Source organism: Xenopus laevis, chromosome 9_10S (genome assembly GCF_017654675.1).
Source record: "Xenopus laevis strain J_2021 chromosome 9_10S, Xenopus_laevis_v10.1, whole genome shotgun sequence".
Lineage (NCBI taxonomy): Eukaryota > Metazoa > Chordata > Amphibia > Anura > Pipidae > Xenopus > Xenopus laevis.
In genome coordinates this window covers 113,306,224-113,329,166 of record NC_054388.1, presented here as the reverse complement: position 1 = coordinate 113,329,166, position 22,943 = coordinate 113,306,224, and the positions used below count along the sequence as shown (strand labels likewise).

The 22,943-nt window shown below is 41.9% G+C and overlaps 1 protein-coding gene across 1 annotated transcript in view; it reads right to left on the bottom strand.

Moving 5' to 3' along the window:
• LOC121399050 (NACHT, LRR and PYD domains-containing protein 1a-like) overlaps positions 1–22,943 on the bottom strand; it is a 54,983-nt gene that overhangs the window by 22,463 nt on the left and 9,577 nt on the right. The window contains exons 2-6 of the mRNA XM_041578856.1: positions 20,345–20,454; positions 16,743–16,792; positions 16,131–16,351; positions 10,661–10,926; positions 6,613–6,738 (exon numbers count right to left, since the gene is read on the bottom strand). Of these exons, the coding sequence (XP_041434790.1) occupies positions 6,613–6,738; positions 10,661–10,926; positions 16,131–16,351; positions 16,743–16,792; positions 20,345–20,454 (773 nt within the window). The remainder of the gene's footprint in view (positions 1–6,612; positions 6,739–10,660; positions 10,927–16,130; positions 16,352–16,742; positions 16,793–20,344; positions 20,455–22,943) is intronic.

The window sequence follows — 22,943 nt, the reverse complement described above, 5'->3', positions numbered from 1 at the left end:
CAAAACCACAAAACTATGCTAAACATAACGCTTGAAAATAGTCACAAAGCTTGCATTTTACCCCATTACTTACCCCACAGTTTGTAAAGTACCAGCAAAAGGCACCCTGAATATGAACGCCAGCGGACTACTAAACAATTTGATGCCTGATATGAAAGGAATTACCAAACTAGGTGTCATACAGAGACCCCCAAATGACAATAGTACATATGAATATTCACGTATGAAACTCTGACTGCTGCAATACAAGCACCCAGTATGTGTATTATGCACCATAAGACCCCCTTACAGCATGGAAACCATATATTTTCCAAAAGTACACATTCTCATGAATCCAATATGGGTAAATAAGTGTTTCTACTGCAAACTGCCAAACTGCAAAGCAATGCTGAACGTAGCGGTTTTTATCAAATTTCTGAAAATCGTCACAAAGCTTGAATTTTACCCCATTATATGCCCCACATTTCGTAACGTATCAGCATAAAACATCCTAAATATGAACTCCAGGGGTCTATTGAACAGTTTGATGCCCAATATGCATAGATATACCAAACTATGTGGCGCACAGAGACCCACAAATGACAATAGTGTATATACATTTTCACGGCTGACGCGCTGGCTGCTGCAATATAAGCACCCTGTAAGTGTATTATGTGACATAAGAACCCCCTTACAGTACAGAGACCCTAGAAAACCATATATTTTCAGAAAATACACATTCTGAAAAATCCAATATGGGTAAATATGTGTTGCTACTGCAAACTGCCAAACTGTAAAGCTATGCTGAATGTAAAGTTTTTTATCAAATTTCTGAAAAGTGTCACAAAGCTTGAATTGTATCCCATTATATGGCCCACATTTCGTAACGTATCAGCATAAAACATCCTAAATATGAATGACAGGGGTCTACTGAACACTTTGATGCCCAATATGCATAGATATACCAAACTATGTAGCATACATAAACCCCCCAATTGACAATAGTGTATATACATTTTCACGGCTGACGCGCTGGCTGCCGCAATATAAGCACCTGGCATGTGTATTATGTGACATAAGACCCCCTAACAGTACAGAGACCCTAGAAAGCTGTGATGCCCTATGCACAATTAAAGGCTTTTAAGAAATAAGAAAAATATTGTGGTGCTGTTTCAAAATTCTTCTACCTATGATGATTCCAATGGAAAGTGGATATTGAAATAACGTGCACTGCCTTCATGGAATTTGATAATCGTTGTGCTGACTACTTGCTACTACAGTACAGAGACCCAATATGGGTAAATATGTGTTTCTACTGTAAAGCTATGCTGAACGTAACAGTTGTTATCAAATTTCTGAAAATCATCACAAAGCGTGAATTTTACCCCATTATATGCCTCACATTTTGTAATGTAACAGCATAAAACCTAAATATGAAGGCCAGGGTTCTACTGAAAACTTTGATGCCCAATATTCATACATATACCAAACTATGTGGTGCACAGAGATGCCCAAATGGATATATAGTATATAAGAAAAATGTGAAATGCAAATAAATTACTAAAATCCAATAAAAAAACAAAAATCAATGCTTTTTTTCCAGACTAGTGTAATAAGCCATCAGAATCAACGTTTGAATATTTTAGCTTGGCAAAATAGATTTTACGGACAGAAAAAAGCAAACAACACCTATGCTGAGCTGAAAATGCAATAAAATGGCTAAAAATGCACCAAAATCCCCAAAATTGCAATATAATCACCGAAACAACATACAAAAGGTATTGCAAAGTTCCGTTAGCGAATACTCTATTCACAATGGCAATAAATCATTTTTTTTAGCCAAAAAACCCCGATGTGATAAGGAAAAAGCCACAAAACAGCATATGTGCGGATGTGTGTGTACAATTGGTAAATTGTGTGTTATATGCGTGCTATGTGTGTGTATCTGAGTGTGCAAGTGTGCAAGTGTGTGTGACCCCCAATCCCCAAAAATGTATATGTGAGTGTGTGCAAGTATGAATCTAAGTGTGCAATAGTATAATAAGTGTGTGTTTGTGTGTTTTTGTTTGTGTTAACCTGGGGAAAAGGCAGCAGATCCTTGAAAAACGGTCTCACAGATTAGCAGACTTTCAGCTGAATACTGCAAGGGGGGCCCAACTGGGCGGAGGAGGAGAAGAATGTGCAGCAGAAGGACACATAGGTTCACATGCCTGCTGCTGCCTTGGGGCCCCTGGGCAATTGTGCTCCAGGGGCCACTCAATCTCCCCACTCTGCTCATTGCCTAGGGGCAGGGTATTAAATAGGAATAAAGGAAGCGGCTCTAGAAGCTGCTCCTCCACTCCCAAACCCAGAAGTGCTGCAAAACGTAGAATCTACGTTCTGTGGCATTTAAAGTGACTTTTCCACAGAACGTAGATTTTACGTTCTATGGCACTTAAAGGGTTAATGAATATAAAAACTATAATAAATGTTGTAAAACAGCAATCCAGAAGGCAAAGATAGAAAATGGGGAACACAATGTGTCAGAAGCTAAGACTAATTTCAAAAAAGTTTTTTAAAATATTTTAATAGTAAAAAGATGCGGGTTGAGAGTGCTCCTTTAAACAATGGTACCAGTATGGTTGTAACATGATACAGAAAAGGCAGATGTGCTAAATCAGTTCTTTTCTATTCAAAAGATTAAATATTCAATTAAATATTCAGCTATGATTCCATCCGGTCAATTTGTATACAAAATATCAGTACATACACATCAGATTTATTACACAGACAAGATTAATAACAAAAAGCAATAATGTTGTTAAAACTATCCTGGTGCTTCACAAAACTGTTCATAAATGTTACCAGTTCAATCTATATCTTTTCTATTCACATTAAACTTGCACTCAGGGAAACGATTAGTTAAATTGCTCCTGTGAAAATCGTTGAGACAAACACAACGGGCTCCTCTACATTAGTTGGACTATAAAACATTACTTATATTGGTATATTACCTCTTGGTTCTATAATTAACCCTATTAGGGCTCTTACTCACTGGCGTTCTGACCTGCGCTCCCCTGCGTTCCGTTTTTTGGCGTTCAGCCGCAGGGGAGCGCAGGAATAGACACATGTCATTATTTCAAATGGGGCTGTACTCACACAGGCGCGTGTAGGCGCCGAACGCAGGAAAAATGCAGCATGTTGCGTCTCAACCTGCATTCGGCGCCTACACGCACCTGAGTGAGTACAGCCCCATTTGAAATAATGACATGCGTCTATTCCTGCGCTCCCCTGCGGCTGAACGCCAAAAAACGGAACGCAGGGGAGCGCAGGTCAGAACGCCAGTGAGTAAGAGCCCTTAGGCTATATCTATGCATGCAAACTAACCCCAGGTAACCTCAAGTTCTGGTTTCCCTAAATTATATAAGTATACGACCTACCAAACATCCCACTGTTATGCTGTATTATATGTTATAATCACTGACTTAGGAGGAGATGGGAGACCGCTGTTATGAATTCTCCTACAACACAGCATCACAGTGGGATGTTTGGTAGGTCGTATACTTATGTAATTTAGGGAAACCAGAACTTGAGGTTACCTGGGGTTAGTTTGCATGTGTAGGGATGTGTAAAATAGCCACCCCTAGTATTATTGGCAGGCAGTACCCTAGTGTTATAGTCACCTAACTGGGTACTAAAATACAGCTGGGAGGGGAACTGTTTGCTCTTCCTGCTCTAAGCTATGCCCCTTGTTGTTTCTCACAGTGACCAGCAGATGGCACTGTGCTAGAGTATAAAAGCCTCTGAAGCCATGCTTTCAGTGTCCATCTTGTGCTGGCTCTAGCTTGTGCAGGAGGCAGAGCTCGAGTGGAACCTAGACAGGTCAGGTCTAATAAGAATAGGCTACTCACCCTTACAGATCACTCTAGGAGTGACAGACAGACAGGTTATTTAGCTGAGCAGTTTGAGGCTCCTACGAGGATTTTAGTGGGAATAAGATCCCAGGGTACTAATTGCCCAGAAGTAGGGACTAAGTGTACAGACCTAGGGTAGAGTTTCCCCTCAGGTTCCACTTAGAGAAAAGGCTAAAAGCTGGGTGTACCTCCTCAAAGCTGCATGTATTGTTCCTATCTCTGAGGAGAATTATACTGACCAAAGGTGTTGTGAGTACTGCCTATTCAATGTACTGTATGATCCTGCAAATGTTCTCTTTATGTACACTCCACTGAGGATTGTATATTGTGCTCAATAAATCTGTTCTATGGTTAAGTTATAAGAACCACTGGCACCCAATTCTTTGCACCCTGAATACAGTTATAGTTGCACTACACCCTGCTTCCACATCGCTGTGAAGGCTCACTCCCTCAGGTTTTAAGGTCTCATCCGGATCATATGTACTGGGAGTGAAGCTTATAGTAGAGTAAGGTGCACTCAAATTACTGTAGCGCTACACATGCATAGATATAGCCTAATGGGTTTTCCCGCCAGTGAGTGTTTAAAAGACATGGTTTCAAATGTATTTGGAACTTTGAGAAAAGCTGAGGATTCAGCTGAAACATCTATTCGTCTATTGCTAAATACTGTAAATGATGTTTATTTTTTAAGACCTGTGAAGTGCTGATCTTCTTTGCAAGTGTTTTGAGAGGTTTTTGATCGTGCACCCAGGCAAATTGATTTGCTTTATCGTGAGTGCCAGCTCCCCATGGATTTGTATATAAATATATAATACACAAAAGTCATGAATATCCTGTAAATTATATCCTTATAAACGGTGAGTAGTGATGTCATCAGTTATAAACGGTGAGTAGTGATGTCATTTCTGTCACATGACTCACTAAAATTTGTGTATTATAATAAATAAAGTACCCCCAGTTGTAAAATATGAGGATATTAGAAGTTACCTCGGAGTTCCATGACCTGTATAAAAACACTCGGCCTTCGGCCTCGTGTTTTTATATGGTCATGAAACTCCTCGGTAACTAATAATATCCTTATATTTTAGAAGAGGGGGTACTTTATTCACTATATAAAGGGATCATTTAATAATTTCTCTAATGATTTATTTACCAGCTAAATATTGGGAAGGGGTTTGTTACAGTGAGAGCTGTGAAGATGTGGAATTGTCTCCCTGAATGAGTGGTACAGGCTGATACATTAGATAGGTATAAGGAAGGGTCGGATGCTTTATTCACCAGTAGCTCCTCCCAGCAGACAGGAGGGAGCCAATGAGATTAGAGGAGGGAGCCAATGCGATTAGAGGACGGAAAGGGGTGTTACGGGGAGAGCTGGGAAGTGAATCAGTGGTACAGGCTGATACATTAGATAGGTACAAGGAAGGGTCAGATGCTTTATTCACCAGTAGCTCCTCCCAGCAGACAGGAGGGAGCCAATAAGATTAGAGGAGGGAAAGGGGTGTTACAGGGAGAGCTGGGAAGTGAATCAGGGGTACAGGCTGATACATTAGATAGGTACAAGGAAGGGTCGGATGCTTTATTCACCAGTAGCTCCTCCCAGCAGACAGGAGGGAGGCAATGAGATTAGAGGAGGGAAAGGGGTGTTACAGGGAGAGCTGGGAAGTGAATCAATGGTACAGGCTGATACATTAGATAGGTACAAGGAAGGGTCGGATGCTTTATTCACCAGTAGCTCCTCCCAGCAGATGGGAGGGAGCCAATGAGATTAGAGGAGGGAAAGGGGTGTTACAGGGAGAGCTGGGAAGTGAATCAGTGGTACAGGCTGATACATTAGATAGGTACAAGGAAGGGTCGGATGCTTTATTCACCAGTAGCTCCTCCCAGCAGACAGGAGGGAGCCAATGAAATTAGAGGAGGGAGCCAATGAGATTAGAGGACGGAAAGGGGTGTTACAGGGAGAGCTGGGAAGTGAATCAGGGGTACAGGCTGATACATTAGATAGGTATAAGGAAGGGTCGGATGCTTTATTCACCAGTAGCTCCTCCCAGCAGACAGGAGGGAGCCAATGAGATTAGAGGAGGGAAAGGGGTGTTACAGGGAGAGCTGGGAAGTGAATCAGGGGTACAGGCTGATACATTAGATAGGTATAAGAAGGGGTTGGATGCTTTATTCACCAGTAGCTCCTCCCAGCAGACAGGAGGGAGCCAATGAGATTAGAGGAGGGAAAGGGGTGTTACAGGGAGAGCTGGGAAGTGAATCAGGGGTACAGGCTGATACATTAGATAGGTATAAGAAGGGGTTGGATGGTGTTTAGCAAGTGAGGGAATACAGGGATATGGGAGAGAGCTCATAGTACAAGTTGATCCAGGGACTGGTCCCATTGCCATTTTGAGAGTCAGGAAGGAATTTTCCCCCTCTGAGGCAAATTGGAGAGGCTTCAGATGGGGTTTTGCCTTCCTCTGGATCAACTGGCAGTTAGGCAGGTTAAATATAGACTTAAAAGGTTGAACTTGATGGACGTGTGTCTTTTTTCAACCTATATTACTACGTAAATTCTGCAGAGGAGACTAAAGTTTTAACGTTAATCTCTTTTTTTACCCAACCTTTAGTCAACTTGATTTACTAAAAGGTTATAGTCAACAAAAGAGGAATACCCAGAATATCAAAATTTTTTTGGACTTCTGATTCCCTCTGATCTACTGCTTTGGGCGTTATAGCAACATGCGTGTGTCAGACTCACCGGTGGATTTATTTCTGCTGCAGCCGGTCCTGTCACAGTATATCTGTTTGTAGTGTACACATTACATGCCAGCGGGGGTTTGTTAATTCGATAAAAATGATCTGTAGTCTCCTTGTCCTCCACCTCCTAAATACAGAACAATATCTAGTTATTATATGAATAAATCTTTCAGCAGTTAAATCAAACATGTTACATTTTTCAGGGAACTGGCTAAATTAGTGGAGGCTGATGAAAGTTTAAATCAAGCAAGTTATTTTCAGGGATGAAAGGCTAAAGCAGAATAAGATATTTATATTTTGGAGCTTTAAAGAAAGTTAACAGCATATTCATGTGATTTGCAAGTAAATTAAATAAATACAGCAATGTACTCTAGTTAAGCTGTTGCACACAGTTATTCACCCAATCACAACGCATATAACAAACATTGTGGGACATTCACTAAGATCCGTTGTTGCACCAGCGTCCGATTCGCCGCGCTTCGCCAGGCGTATTTTCGCCAGCGCTACGCAAATTCACTAAAATCCGAAGTTGCGCTAAGGGGAAGCCTAAGGTTGCGAAGTTGCGCTAGCGTTAATTCGCCAAGCAAAGCAAAGTTACGCTAGCGATGGTTAATTTGCATACGGCGCCAAATTGAAGTTACAATGGAGGAATACGTATCAGCACTACACAAGCCTGGGAAACCTTCAAAACAGCAAATAAAATTTTTATTTTGCCCTACACATATGCCCACTGTATAGTTAAGTTGCCATGAGTTAGGAAATGTAGGGGGGAAGGAGGGGAGCCCCAAAAAAATTTTGAACTTTTTCAGCCTATCACCCATAAAAAGAGAAAAAACGCCAGCGTTTTTGGGGACTTAGAAAATTTTTTAACTTTTTTTGAAGCAATCTCTATCTACTCTATTGCACTTCGTCTGGTCTGAGGTGGCGAAGGAAGTCTAGCGTAAAAAGTAGCGTTCAGAATAATTTGCGCGTTAGTGAATTTGCGTAGTTACGTCCGTTGCGCAAATTCGCCAGGCGTAAGGGTGCGAAGTAACACTAATGAATTTACGCCAGCGTCCGTTAGTGAATCGGCGAATTAACAAAAATGCACTACGTTGGCGTATTCACACTAGCGTTAGGCGCTTCGTTGTTTGGTGAATTTGCCCCTAAAGGAGATGTTCAAAAAGATGAACAAAGTTTCTGGATCTTCCCCTTTAGTATCCGACCCACAAAAGCTTGTTTCTCCTCGAGTAAAATACAATAAAGTTTAAAAGGTCAGCGCTAAATGACCATTTTCATGATTAAAATCAGGCATAACGTGTCTCCATGCTTAAGTCCGATGTTCTGAGTGGCTTTAGTAGTTGGAGGTTTGGGCTTCACACCCCCCTCGCTACTTCCTGGATGCTTGGAGATGACGTCAGCCGCATATGACTTGCCTTACGCGTTTCATCGATAATCACTGCTTCTCTCTTTATTTGGCATTACCTGAGGTCATGCCAAATAAAGAGAGAAGCAGTGATTAGAGACGAAACGCTTAAGGCAAGTCATAGGCGTCTGACATCATCTCCCCCACGTGGTGACTTATAAAGGATAATCACACTACAGGTATAATTGGGAACATAAGAAAGTGTGGAACTACAACGTTATAAGTAAATACTACACTATGAACATTTCTATTGTTTTCCATTTTCATCCTACTTTTTTCCCCTGAGCTTCATTTAGCGCTGGTCTTTTAAACTTTGGATTTTAAAGGAGATGTTCACCTTTCCAACAATAGAAGTAATTTAACAGCCCATGTCATAAAAAACATGTTTTGTAATTTATCATTACTATTTCAAATGTTTCCTTTTAAAGATACACAGCATAAAAGTTGTGGATCAGCGCTGTCCAAACTTGTTTTATTTGCATATCTTTGATCCAGTTGTCTATTTCCTCCCCAAGATTGTAGATACCATCAAACAAAAGCGACGGGGAGGAAATAGACAAAAGAAGTTACTATATAAGAAGGCATTCTGGATTAGATAACTTGAAACCCTAGAACCATGGGGTTTAAGCAAAGAATATGACTTGATTCCCATTTTCAGATGATTTTAATGTGTTCCTACAGATTTTTATTCATATTTAATGTTTTTATCTTTTACAGATAAACTTACTATAGACACCTTGTCGAGTTTGCCTCTTACGGTAGATATTGAACACTTGTTTATTTACTGATCTGGACACATGGGGGCATATTTATCAAAGGTTGAAGGTCAAAGTTAAAAAAACTTCGAATTCAAAAACACCAATCAAATGGAGGTCAAAGGTTTTATGGGGTTGAAGTGGGCCGAGTTCGGCCTACTTTGAATCGTACCATCGTACTTCGATTCGAAGTTTTTTTTTAACTTCGACCTTCGATCTCCCAATCTCCCCCAATTGCCTCCATAGAGGTTCTAGGAGGTCCCCCATAGGCTAAAACAGCACTTTGGCAGCTTTTAGGTGGCAAATGGTCGAAGTTTTAAAGAGACAGTACGTCAAAAAAATTCAACCTTCGAATTTCGAAGTTTTCTCAAGTATGAAGTACACAAAAAATAGCTTGAAATTCGAAGCTTCACCTCAACCTTTGATAAATCTGCCCCATGGTATTAAATGTATAAAAATTGTTTTTTTGTCGTCTTGTGATAATGGAAATATTTTTCACAAATGACCACTAGATAGTGTAATAGAGTATAAGTGGCACTGGCAATTACATGTTAGTAAGCTTGATAAAAGACTGCATGGTCTGAAATGTTGCTTTAATACCTTTGCACCAATAAAGGCTTTTTTTATTCAGAAATATATTGGGTGCTGGACTTCCTTACCAGTATTACCAGTGGAAAGTGGCCATTGGAGAACGTACACCCAGCCAAGGAAGAAAGTGAGAGTCGTGCTGAGTACAAGTCTGCTAACTTTCAAGCATGCAACCATTGTTTTAACCTCCCATGGTCTCTGAAGGCCATGGTACTGAGGGCAGTCGCTACAAGGAACTTGAATAGGAAGTGATACCGACGAGATGTGGTCAGGAACAAGCAGTGTGCAGGGACAGGAAGTTGCAGTTCCATTATTCTTCTGCCAGTACTTCTGCCAGTACATGTACCTGAAAGAATGGCACGGGGGACAAGGTACCGACATTTTTAACCTTGGCGGTTATTGTTTGAGATGTCTAAGTCTCCTGTTAAGAAGACCGAAAACACAGATGCTGTGAAGCATGAGAGCAGCCACTACCGCATGATCATATGCATAGAATGTTTATGACTTGTATGAAGGCCACATACAAGAGCCTCTAAAAGACCTTTTTTGACATAGATCAAGAAGTAGTTCTCACAGGACTATATGTTCAAGATTTTTAAAGAATACTTTAGAGAATCTACATGCACTAGACTTGTAGGATTAGATAGAGACACAGAATGAAGAAACAAGTCTAAAGAAGGTAAGGGCCGAAAACTGGACTTCTGATGCCAGGCTATCACAGATGAAAGTTGGAGGCAGACTTTCTCTCTATTTTTCCCGTTGGATATCTGCAAGGTGGCAATGTGGTCACATCTACATATATTCGTCAAACAGACTAGACATTGTATCTGCATAAGATACACCCTTTGGCAACAAAGTGCTTCAAGTTGCACTTCTAAGAAGATATAACCCTTCCTATAAAGGAAAGCTAGCAATTTCCCATGATGAGATGCCTGTAGGACATAACTGATTTAGAAAATTGGTACTTACCATCAAAATGTTCTTTTCTGTTAGTCTGTAAGGCAGCACAATAATATCTCACCACAAAAATGTGTTATGCAGTAAAGTGTGCTTTGTAATTTGTTCTGGGTTTACTAGGAAAATAACGTTCTGGGGGAGGGGCTAAGCAAAAGTGTTTAAAGGTTGGCTAATAAACTTTTTTGTGCTACCTGTCTTATCAGGGACACAAGAGAGTTAACCATTGGACTAATGGAAAAGATATTTTGATGGTAACTGGTAAGCATACAAATTTCCTAAAGGCGTCAAAAGCAAAATAGAGGTTTGGCTGTAGCTCTCTAGTATAGAGGTGTCGAATGAATTACCTTCCTTAGAGACAGGTCTTGTGGCATTAAGTAGAGGTGAAAGGTATAACCTCTAATGTGTCTGTAATACAACTGGACAATTCCATGAATTGGGATGTTTCTTCGGAAGATATTAGGTAAAAGCCATAACAGAACAGCTCCAGTTGCAGAGAAGGTGGGATTTTCCAGTACAGCATAATAGGGCTCAACTCTGGTTGGCGACTCCAAAATCATATTGTCATCTTTATAATGAGCGATTTTCATTTCCATAGCATCCACATTTCCACCTGTAGAGAAACATAAACCGGCTCATTAATTTGCAGTGGATAAGTGAAAGTTTATAGTTTAGTATTATGCAGACAGTGATAAGAGGACAAAGCAATCAGGCTGCTGACTGGTTTAAAGCAACTTAAAGCAAACAAATCAACTGAAAAGGATAAGTATTTATTAACTGCTATTTTATATTAAGGTTTATATTTAACTACTGTGGTTTTATTTTTTAAAGGTTTTTTTTTCTGTCTTGGGTGCTAAACAACAAAGTTTGGTGTACTATTGTGCTTACAGCAAGTTTGTCACTACCTGCTTTACTTTGCAGTTAGTTTTCCCTCCGTATGAGGGGGTGGGGTTTGATTAGTTGCACCTAAACATACTGTATCAATAGAACCCCTGGGACTCCAGTGGAGCTTGCTCTAGTGTTAGCTTCTCTTAAGTGTTTGCTCGTTAAGTGGGGGATCTGTAAGTGGAGTAATAAACATCGGAGTTTAAAACTAAAGGAGGTTCAAACTAGGTCAAAAGTTTGTTCTAAACCCTAATTTTTATTTTATATATTTTATTTTTTCCTGTTTTGATCTGTAACTGGGATAATGAGTGCTAGCAAGATTGAAGGTCTGACTCAGTGCACAGTCTGCCATATGTATGTAGATTTGGAACAAGAGATCCACAATACTTACCTCTGTGGTGGTTGTGCGCAAATTGCCACTTTGGAGGCTCAAGTTAGAGCACTAGAGCAACAAATTGCAACACTGCGGTCAATTGACAATCTTGAGAGGAGTCTTTTGCTCACTGAGCAGGACCTAGCGGGGTCAGATAGTTTGGGGGGAACAGAACAGCAGCAGGATGTTGAGGCAGTTAGCTGGGTGACAGTTAGAAAATCTAAGGTGGGCAAAAGGAAAATGGAGGCTGATCCAGAGATTATACATCGCAACAAATTTGCCAGATTGTGTGAAGATGATGGGAGTATGAACTCTGGATTGGCAATTCTAGATGGGGCTGATCTCTCTAACAGCCGGGAGACCAGTTTCTCTAGTAGTGGTGGGGGGGAGAGTAGAGTCAGGCCTAAGCAGATTGTGGTTGTAGGGGACTCAATTATTAGGAAAGTGGATAGGGTAATTTGTCGTCTGGATCGCTACAACCGAACAGTTTGCTGTCTACCTGGTGCCAGGGTTGGGCATGTGGTTGATCGGATAGACAAATTATTGGGTGGGGCTGGGCATGACCCAACTGTCTTAGTGCATATTGGTACTAATGACAAAATAAATGGTAGATGGAAGACCTTAAAGAATGATTTCAGGGATCTAGGCTCTAAGATCAAGGAAAGGTCTTCCAATGTCCTCTTTTCTGAAATTTTGCCTGTGCCACGTGCAAGTTTAGGAAAACAGCGGGAGTTTAGGGAGCTTAATGCGTGGCTCAAGTCTTGGTGTAGGAAGGAAGGGTTTGGGTTCCTAGAGCACTGGGCTGATTTTTCCTTGGGGTACAACCTATACAGTCGTGACGGTTTGCACCTCAATGGAAGGGGGTCCGCAGTGCTAGGGGAAAGAATGGCTAAGAGGTTGGAGGAGTGTTTAAACTAGGCAAGGGGGGGTGAGATAAAGAATTATGGGGGAGCTAGGGTAGACGGGGCAGTGGGGTTAGTAAGGGGTCATGGGGGAGGAGTGAGGGGGGCATACAGTTTACCAGCTAAGGAGGTCCCTCTGTTACAAGGAAAACAGAATAATACTAACTTAATGTATAATTCTTCACTAAGTAATGCAAATTTCAAAAGTAAAAGTAGTAACCTCCGCTGTATGCTGCAAATGCACGGAGTTTGTCAGGTAAAATGGGAGACCTGGAATTAATTGCATGCTCTAAACATTATGATATAATTGGTATCACTGAGACCTGGTGGGATGAAACATGTGACTGGATTGTGAATTTAAATGGTTACACCCTTTTTAGGAGGGACAGAGGGATTAAATAGCGGGTGGAGGAGTGTGTTTGTATGTAAAGCCTGAATTAAAGCCATGCGCTAAAGAAATAACAATAGCTGCCACTGGTGAGGGTGTAGAATCACTCTGGGTAGCGTTTTTGACTGGGCAAAAGGTAACAAAAAGAATTATCATTGGTGTATGTTATAAACCACCTGGTATAAGTGTCGAGTATGAAGCCGAGCTACTCTTGCAGATACAAGCGGCTTCACAGCTGGGTCAAGTTGTTGCTATGGGTGACTTCAATTATCCAGACATTGACTGGGGTAATGGGGTTGCTAAGACAGAAAAAGCGAGTAGGTTTGTAAATATGCTGAATGACAACTTTTTATTCCAGTTCGTTCAAGAACCTACTAGGAATAACTCTCTTTTGGACCTTGTAATAACTAACAATACTGAACTCATCTCTAACATTTGTGTGGGTGAGGGGCATTTAGGGAATAGTGATCATAACATGGTCTCCTTTGAGATTCTGTTGCAGAAGCAATTCTATAAGGGACGAACTAAAACACTAAATTTCAGACGTGCAAACTGTGACAGTATAAGGGCATCCAGGGTCGGACTGGGGGGCTTCGGGCCCACCGGGGCTATTGCCCCAGGGCCCCGCTCTGGCCCCGCTGCCTCTCCGGCGTGCTTCAGCGGAGCAGTGCGCATGCGCGCGGTGCCGCGTTTGTGCGCACGCGCGCTGCAATACCTTTGTGCGCATGCGCAGATCCTCTATTCTACCGCGACCCCGACAAAGTGGGGTCGCGCAGCCAAACTAAATAGCGGATCTGGGCCGGCGGGGCCCACTAGAGCCCGGGCCCCACCGGGTTTTTTCCCGGTGTCCCGCCGGCCCAGTCCGACACTGAGGGCATCTCTGCAACATATTAGGTGGGAAATGCTTTTCACAGGGTTAAACACAGAACACAAATGGGAAGTCTTTAAAATGCTGCTTAATAAATATACTTGTCAGTATATTCCACTTGTAAGCAAGGAACGTCATTGCAAAGCAAAACCTTTTTGGTTCAATAGAAGTGTTGGTGTTGAGGTGGGTGAGAAAAGACCTGCTTTTAAGGCTTTCAAGTTAGCTGGGACAGCCGAATCATTTATAAGGTACAAGGAGGCCAATAAATCATGCAAAGACGCTATAAGGCAAGATAAAATTGCTATAGAAAAGGATATTGCAGCAAGCAGTATAAAGAATCCAAAATTATTTATAAAATATGTTAATAGAAAAAAATGAAGCAGGAAGGGGTGGGACCCTTACTATCAGAGGGGGGTCAGCTGGTTGATGAAAACAAAATAAAAGCGCAGATTCTGAACTCGTATTTTTCATCTGTCTACACAAATGAGGAACCAGTAAGTGAAGGTTTCCTTCTTAACAGTCCCAATTCTAGTAATACAACTAATGATGCATGGTTCACACATGAAGAAATTCAAAAGAGACTAGAACATGTTAAGATTAACAAAGGTCCAGGGCCAGACGGTATTCATCCCAGGGTAATTAGCGAGCTTAGCTCTGTGATTGCCAAACCTCTTTACTTAATTTTTCAGGATTCATTGAGGTCTGGCATTGTGCCGAGAGACTGGCGAATTGCTAATGTGGTGCCTCTATTCAAAAAAGGATCCCGTTCTCAGCCTCAAAACTATAGGCCAGTTAGTCTGACGTCAGTAGTAGGAAAGCTTTTCGAAGGGTTAATAAAGGATAAGATACTGGACTTCATAGCAAATCATAATACTATGAGTTTGTGCCAGCATGGTTTTATGTGTAATAGATCTTGCCAGACTAACTTAATTTCTTTTTATGAGAATGTAAGTAGAGACCTCGATTCTGGGATGGCAGTGGATGTGATTTACTTTGCTAAAGCATTTGATACAGTGCCACACAGAAGGTTACTGGTTAAATTAAGGAATGTTGGCCTAGAACTAAGTATTTGTACCTGGATAGAGAACTGGCTAAAAGATAGACTACAAAGAGTGGTGGTAAATGGAACATTTTCTAATTGGACCAGTGTTGTTAGTGGAGTACCGCAGGGCTCTGTACTAGGTCCCTTGCTTTTCAACTTGTTTATTAATGACCTGGAGGTGGCCATTGAAAGTACTGTTTCTATTTTTGCAGATGAGACTAAATTGTGCAGAACTATAGGTTCCATGCAGGATGCTGCCACTTTGCACAGTGATTTGTCTAAACTGGAAAACTGGGCAGCAAACTGGAAAATGAGGTTCAATGTTGATAAATGCAGGTTATGCACTTTGGCAAAAATAATATAAATGCAAGTTATACACTAAATGGCAGTGTGTTGGGAGTTTCCTTAAATGAGAAGGATCTTGGGGTCTTTGTAGATAACAAGTTGTCTAATTCTGGGCAGTGTCATTTTGTGGCTACTAAAGCAAATAAAGTTCTGTCTTGTATAAAAAAGGGCATTAACTCAAGGGATGAAACATAATTGTGTCTCTTTATAGGTCCCTGGTGAGGCCTCATCTGGAGTATGGGGGCAGTTTTGGACTCCAGTCCTTAAGAGGGATATAAATGAGCTGGAGAGAGTGCAGAGACTAAGTGCAACTAAACTGGTTAGAGGGAGGGAAGAGTTAAATTATGAGGGGAGACTGACAAGGTTGGGGTTGTTTTCTCTGGAAAAAAGGCGCTTGTGAGGGGACATGATTAGACTTTACAAGTACATTAGAGGACATTATAGACAAATAGCAGGGGACCTTTTTACCCATAAAGAGAATCACGTACCAGAGGCCTCCCCTTCAGACTAGAGGAAAAGAAGTTTCATTTAAAGGAACAGAGTAGGGGGTTCATCACAGTGAGGACAGTGAGGTTGGGGAATGCACTGCCGGGTGATGATTCAGTTAATGACTATAAGAGGGACTTGGATGATTTCTTGGACAGACATAATACAAAGGCTATTGTGATACTAAACTCTATAGTTAGTATAGATATGGGTATATAGAATTTAATTAAAAGTAGGGAGGGGTGTGTGTATGGGGCTGGGTTTTCATTTGGAGGGGTTGAACTTGATGGACTTTGTCTTTTTTCAACCCAATTTAACTATGTAACTAACTATGTAACTATGTAACAAGAAGTTTGTCATTATTAGTCCTACCATTACAAAACTGGCAACACTGCTGTGTTTTACTGGGGTGTAAGCTGCATACTTACACAATTGTCCATGTATAGACTTTTGGGGATTTTCTAGTGGGGGTCACATGCATTTTCAGGTGAACTTGGACAAATTAGCGCATCACTATTTGGGACTTACCTTTCAGACACACATAGTGGGGCAGATAGACCTCTGATACCAAGCCAGGTTCTGATGTTATGGAGATGTTAAAGAGGGGCCCAACAATATCATATTGCTTCATTGTTTCCAAATAATCACTCCAGGAAAGAAGTTCATATTCAATAGCAAGTTGTGATTTCACACGAAACTGGATTCCTGTTTCTGAACAGCGGAAGAGACCCTTGCATGGCAGCTCTAATCTATAAAGCAATGGGCAGTGAATTAAATTAGAATCTACTTGTATTATTAACATCTGTTCCCCACTGCTCACTGGTCATTCCCCCTTCAGCCGAGTTCTACTACATTGTCATCTCACAAATATGTGCAGGGACTGGGGCTACAAAGTGGCTGGCCAGGTTGCATAGGGTGTCAGACAAATTGATCCATGGTCTCCAATGTTTTTCCATTTCAGGGCTAATTAACTAAAAATTATCCATTAAAAAAATCCATATATTGTATTTTTTTTTTTTTTTAGCTAAAAACATATTATGGCGATGAGGCAACGTTAATTCAGTGGAGCAAAAAATTTATTTCTATCTATTTAAGTAGAGTGAGAAATTTGAATAAACATGAGAAATAAGTGCTTTGTACCTGTATTTATTTCCATGTATCTTTGGCCTGACTTGCTCAGTTTTAGAAATCTAAACAAAAATAAAACAATTTTATTAAACAGAATTGCTTATACCCCCCCCCAAAGCTGACTTAATACATAAGTTATGGTCCTGCTCTTTGCTACAAACCTTTTGTCGAAAAGTGGTTTCATATGGGGCACAGATGGCTGGGAAACCTCTCCAAACACAAATGCACAATTAACAATTACATTTTTTTTAGCAACACTGCATCATATGCACAATTAACAAAAGCAGAAAAGAATTTGAAGGGGATACTAGCAGCAACAACAGCTAGAAAGACAATACTGCAGCAATGGTTAATTACTGAGCCCCGTCCATAACGCAGGTAAAACAAAAATTACATCCTATCTTCCATATGGACTGGCTAGAAGCACTAACCCGAAAAGAACAAAATACAATAAAATCCTTTAACATGTGGACAACACACATAAAATCTCTTCCGCAGCAAATCTGACACATCACGGTCTATACATTTAAACACAACATGATACGACCTGAAAACATGAAGAGACCACCCACTGGTTGTGGAATCGTCCCAATACCTCAGAACCATATAACAGGAATGGTAACAGCCACACTTCCCAGGAGTCACCAAATTAACAGATTATTGGCCTTTTATCAATACAATTCCTCATAAGGTCTCCATAAGGACCTCAGAAGAGCTGAAAGTTAGAAATTTTACTAAAATGTTACCATATATTGTTAATGTAATTATATGAATTATTGAATTATTGAATATATGAATATTATTGAATATTTATGCAAAAACCCTAATAATCCCTCCCTTCTCTTCCACTTGCTGCTCCCTGAATTCCCAGGCTGTGCACTCAGCTCACTGCACTGTAGGACAGGAACCAATCAGCAGCTAGCAGGACCTGATAGGGAACTACATAGTAAGTTAGGTTGAAAAAAGACACACGTCCATCAAGTTCAACCTTTTAACTTTTTTATTCTGCCTAACTGCCAGTTGATCCAGAGGAAGGCAAAAAAAACCATCTGAAGCCTCTCCAATTTGCCTCAGAGGGGGAAAAATTCCTTCCTGACTCCAAAATGGCAATCGGACCAGTCCCTGGATCAACTTGTACTATGAGCTATCTCCCATATCCCTGTATTCCCTCACTTGCTAAACACCATCCAACCCCTTCTTATACCTATCTAATGTATCAGCCTGTACCACTGATTCACTTCCCAGCTCTCCCTGTAACACCTCTTTCCCTCCTCTAATCTCATTGGCTCCCTCCTGTCTGCTGGGAGGAGCTACTGGTGAATAAAGCATCCGACCCTTCCTTGTACCTATCTAATGTATCAGCCTGTACCACTGATTCACTTCCCAGCTCTCCCTGTAACACCCCTTTCCCTCCTCTAATCTCATTGGCTCCCTCCTGTCTGCTGGGAGGAGCTACTGGTGAATAAAGCATCCGACCCTTCCTTATACCTATCTAATGTATCAGCCTGTACCCCTGATTCACTTCCCATCTCTCCCTGTAACACCCCTTTCCCTCCTCTAATCTCATTGGCTCCCTCCTGTCTGCTGGGAGGAGCTACTGGTGAATAAAGCATCCGACCCTTCCTTGTACCTATCTAATGTTTCAGCCTGTACCACTGATTCAGGGAGACAATTCCACATCTTCACAGCTCTCACTGTAACAAACCCCTTCCCAATATTTAGCTGGAACCTCTTTTCTTCTAATCGGAATGGGTGACCTTGTGTCAGCTGGAAAGACCTACTGGTAAATAAATCATTAGAGAGATTATTATATCAGAGCCAGGCCAACCCGGCCAGGCGCCCTAGGCAACCTGGCCGGCCACGGCGCTGTCTGAGTGCGCATGGGCGAAACTACACGCAGGCGCGCATGCACAAATCTACATGTGCGCATGCGCAGAAGCGCAATTACCAAGAGAATATCAACGCCAGTCGGGGAAAGTTAGGACCAGACAATGGGGTAGGCGACAGAGCAAGTACGTGCCTGGCGCCCCCCCAGCTTTGCGCCCTAGGCACGTGCCTACTATGCCTACCCCTAGTTCCGGCCCTGCATTATATGATTATATATTTATACATAGTTATCACATCACCCCTTAAGCGCCTCTTCTCCAGTGTGAACATCCCCAATTTGGCCAGTCTTTCCTCATAGCTAAGATTTTCCCTTTACCAGCTTAGTTGCCCTTCTCTGTACCCTCTCTAATACAATAATGTCCTGTTTGAGTGATGGAGACCAAAACTGTAGGGCATATTCTAGATGGGGCTCTATACAGTGGGACCCCCTCCTCCCGTGACTCTCTGCCCCATTTAATACAACTCAAGACCTTATTTGCCCTTGATGCTGCTGACTGGCATTGCTTGCTACAGACAAGTTTATTATCTACAAGGACTCCAAGCTCCGTCTCCATTATGGATTTGCCTAGTGCAGTCCCATTAAGGGTATAAGTGGATATTGTTACATCCCAGGTGCAGGACTTTACATTTATCAACATTGAATCTCATTTGCCACTTAGCTGCCCAGATTGCCAGTTAGTCAAGATCCTGTTGCAAGTGCCACATCCTGGATGGAATTAATTGGGCTGATAGTTTTGTGTCATCTGCAAACACTGATACATTACTTACAATACCCTCCCCTAAGTCATTAATGAACAAGTTAAATAAAAGTGGCCCCAATACTGAGCCCTGAGGGACCCCACTAAGAACCTTACTCCAAGTAGAGAATGTCCCATTAACAACCACCCTCTGTACCTGATCCTGTAGTGGTATCCCTTCCTCCATCCCATAAGGGAGTGTCCACCGGAAGAGACAGAGTCTACTAATATTGGTGCTTAGACCCAGGCCCGGATTTGTGGTGAGACCACAGAGGCCTGGGCCTAGGGTGGCAAAATTTCAGGGACAGCATGCTACCCAGCTGCTTCCTAAGGAGCACTGGGTGTCCCGGTGCTTGAGAGCGCGCTCACGGGTGCACGGGGGGGTTTTGCACTAGGACCATGCGGCAATGGGAGAGGGTGCGCAAAGCATCCGGCACTGACCTTGGAGCACCGCTTCTTCAAATCCGGCCCTGCTTAGACCCCTTGCCCAGGTCCCTGTTATATCAGTCTGCAGCAACAAGGTCAATATTTGGGGTACCCTCCACACAAGTATTACAAGTGGAAAATTTAATTTTCAAGAGCCAATCTCACTAATGGCACAGGGTTAGCATGTTGCTGGTCTCTTGGGGCAGGTACACTAGCATCTGCTCTGGTATCCTGATTTGATGCAGACTTTTACTTGTCCCTACTTGTCCCTACATGAATGCTGCCTGTTGTAACCCATTTTCTGGACTTTGACTTGAGCTTGTTAACCTGTCACCAGCCTGTTTACCCTGTGTGGGTCAGTGCCTACCTTCTGCCTTGCCTTGCTAACCCTGCCTGTACATATAAATTAGTGTTCATGTTTGTCCTGCTTGTTTCCCAGTCAGCTCGCTCCTTTGTCCCTGCTCCAAACACTATGACACTATAATAAGGTTACCAGATACTTAAAGTAAAATCTGGGGACAGTGAGGTGCAATGTGCAATCAAATATATTTAAACTCTGGTTACCTTTCCACACAGCTCACAATCCATCACATATCCACTGGGCCGGGCACTGGTGCTCTGTTCTTGCTCTTTAGATTCCATTTTAATGGTCTGAGAAAATCCTGTATCCTGAGCTGAAAAAGATTATTATACAACATATCAATAAAATGGCAAGATGCTGAAATTCACGGATGTTTGTAGGAATGAGGAATTGGTTTTATATTGCCAGGCTATTAATATGTGTTTTTTCTACAGTTCCCTTATTGATACCATATAATAAAAGTTTGTTCCAGATGGGTGAAAACATCTACTTGAGAAGGGTGAGATGTACAGCATGTAGGCCGTGTTTCATTAGACAGGCTGTGGCCCACCGTGGGTCTAATTTGTGAGCATATGTGCTAGGGTTGCCACCTGTCCATATTTCAACCGGACAATCTGGTTTTTAGAAGGGCTGCCTGGGTTAAAAGTGCCTGTCCTGATTTCCAAATTAGGAAATTGGGAAATCAGGACAGGACATTTAATGGAGACATATTGTGTAAAAATTAGAATGTACCAGTACATTATACTCATTTAGATATAGCAGAATTGTGCTTAAAATAGTAGTGTTTCAGGCTGATTTATTGAATATTTCTGCAAAAACAATAATAATCCCTCCCTTCTCTTTCACTTGCTGCTCCCTGAATTCCCAGGCTGTGCACTCAGCTCACTGCACTGTAGGACAGGAACCAATCAGCAGCTAGCAGGACCTGATAGGGAACTGAAGCCTGTCTGTGCTTGTGTGACTGCAGGGCTGTGATTGGCTGTCCCCCTCCTACTGTGCTTCTGGCAGGGACCGTTAGGACACGCCCACCCATCATTTGAGACACAGAGAGGGACCAGAGAACATCTATAGGGAGCTCCAATAAAGGGCCAAATTTTAAAAATAATATTAATTTTTAGCACCATGTAAAAGCAACACCATATATTACTTATGATTGCCTACAAAATTAGTTGTTTTTTTTCATTTATCCTATATGTCTCCTTTAAGATGATTGATATGATCATCCCAGGTCTGGCTGTATATAGCAATGTCATCCAAATAGGCCTGTGCAAAGTCTTGGCAGCCTTCTAGTAAAGAGTTTACTAGGCATTGGAACATAGCTGGGGCATTTCTTAAACCAAATGGCATGACTTCTGAATTGATACAAACCAAATGAGGTGATAAAAGAAGATTGGGCCTGTGCTTCTGCAGCCAGTGGAATCTGCCAGTACCCTCTGCTCAAATCCAGGGTAGTTAAAAATGTGCCCCCCCAAGCTTGTCTAAAAGTTCATCTATCCTGGGCATGGGGTATACATATGTGGTACTGATCATGTTGCGCTTCCTGTAGTTAACACAAAATCTAGTGCTTTCATCTTTTTTAGGCAGTGAATCAGGGAGTGGTTTTCTGTCAAGCACTTGATGTTCCGTTAGACTTGCATGACCTGGAATGGGTCTCGCATAGGTCTGTAGCAGATGCTGCAATTGTTTTTGTTGATCTGAGTTGAGTTGTTCTTCCAGGGTGACATGCTGGATTGTGGATGGTTCCTTCTGATCAGGTAAAAGGCCTGGAATGGAACATTCATCACTACCATCAGTAGGGAGACTGGCTCCTCCCGGATAAAGAATGGCTTCATCATGTTAATATGAACTGTCTTGTACTGTTGAGGGTTGTATGCGAGGGTTACCACATATGTTGTCTCATGCAGTCACTGGGTCACTGTGTAGGGGCCTTCCCAAGCTGCTTGTAGCTTGTCATGTTTGACAGGAAGCAGGAGGAGAACTTGATCCCCTTCTAGGAAACTATGTTCTCATGCATGTTGTTCATACCAGTTTTTCTGTCTCTGTTGTGCTGTGGAAAGATGTCCTATCTGGGTCATCTAGAGCTTCTAGCTCTAAATTTCAGGCTGTGCAGGGGAACCGACTGCTCTCAGCTTACTGCGCTGTAGGACAGGAACCAATCAGCAGCTAGCAGGACCTGATAGGAAACTGAATCTTGCCTGTGCTTGTGTGACTGCAGGGCTGTGATTGGCTGTCCCCCTCCTACTGGGCTTCTGGAAGGGACACGCCCACCCCTCATTTGAAACACAGACAGGGACCAGAGAACATCTATAGGGAGCTCCAATAAAGGGGCTATTTTTAAAGATAATATTAATTTTTAGCTCCATGTAAAAGTAACACCATATATTACTTATAATTGCCTGCAAAATTAGGGCTTTTCATTTATCCTATATGTCTCCTTTAAAGTCATTAACAGAATCAGCATCACAACATCACCCGGCAGTGCATTCCCCAACCTCACTGTCCTCATTGTGATGAACCCCCTACTCTGTTCCTTTAAATGAAACTTATTTTCCTCTAGTCTGAAGGGGAGGCCTCTGGTACGTGATTCTCTTTATGGGTAAAAAGGTCCCCTGCTATTTGTCTATAATGTCCTCTAATGTACTTGTAAAGTCTAATCATGTCCCCTCACAAGCGCCTTTTTTCCAGAGAAAACAACCCCAACCTTGACAGTCTCCCCTCATAATTTAAGTCTTCCCTTCCTCTAACCAGTTTAGTTGCACTTAGTCTCTGCACTCTCTCCAGCTCATTTATATCCCTCTTAAG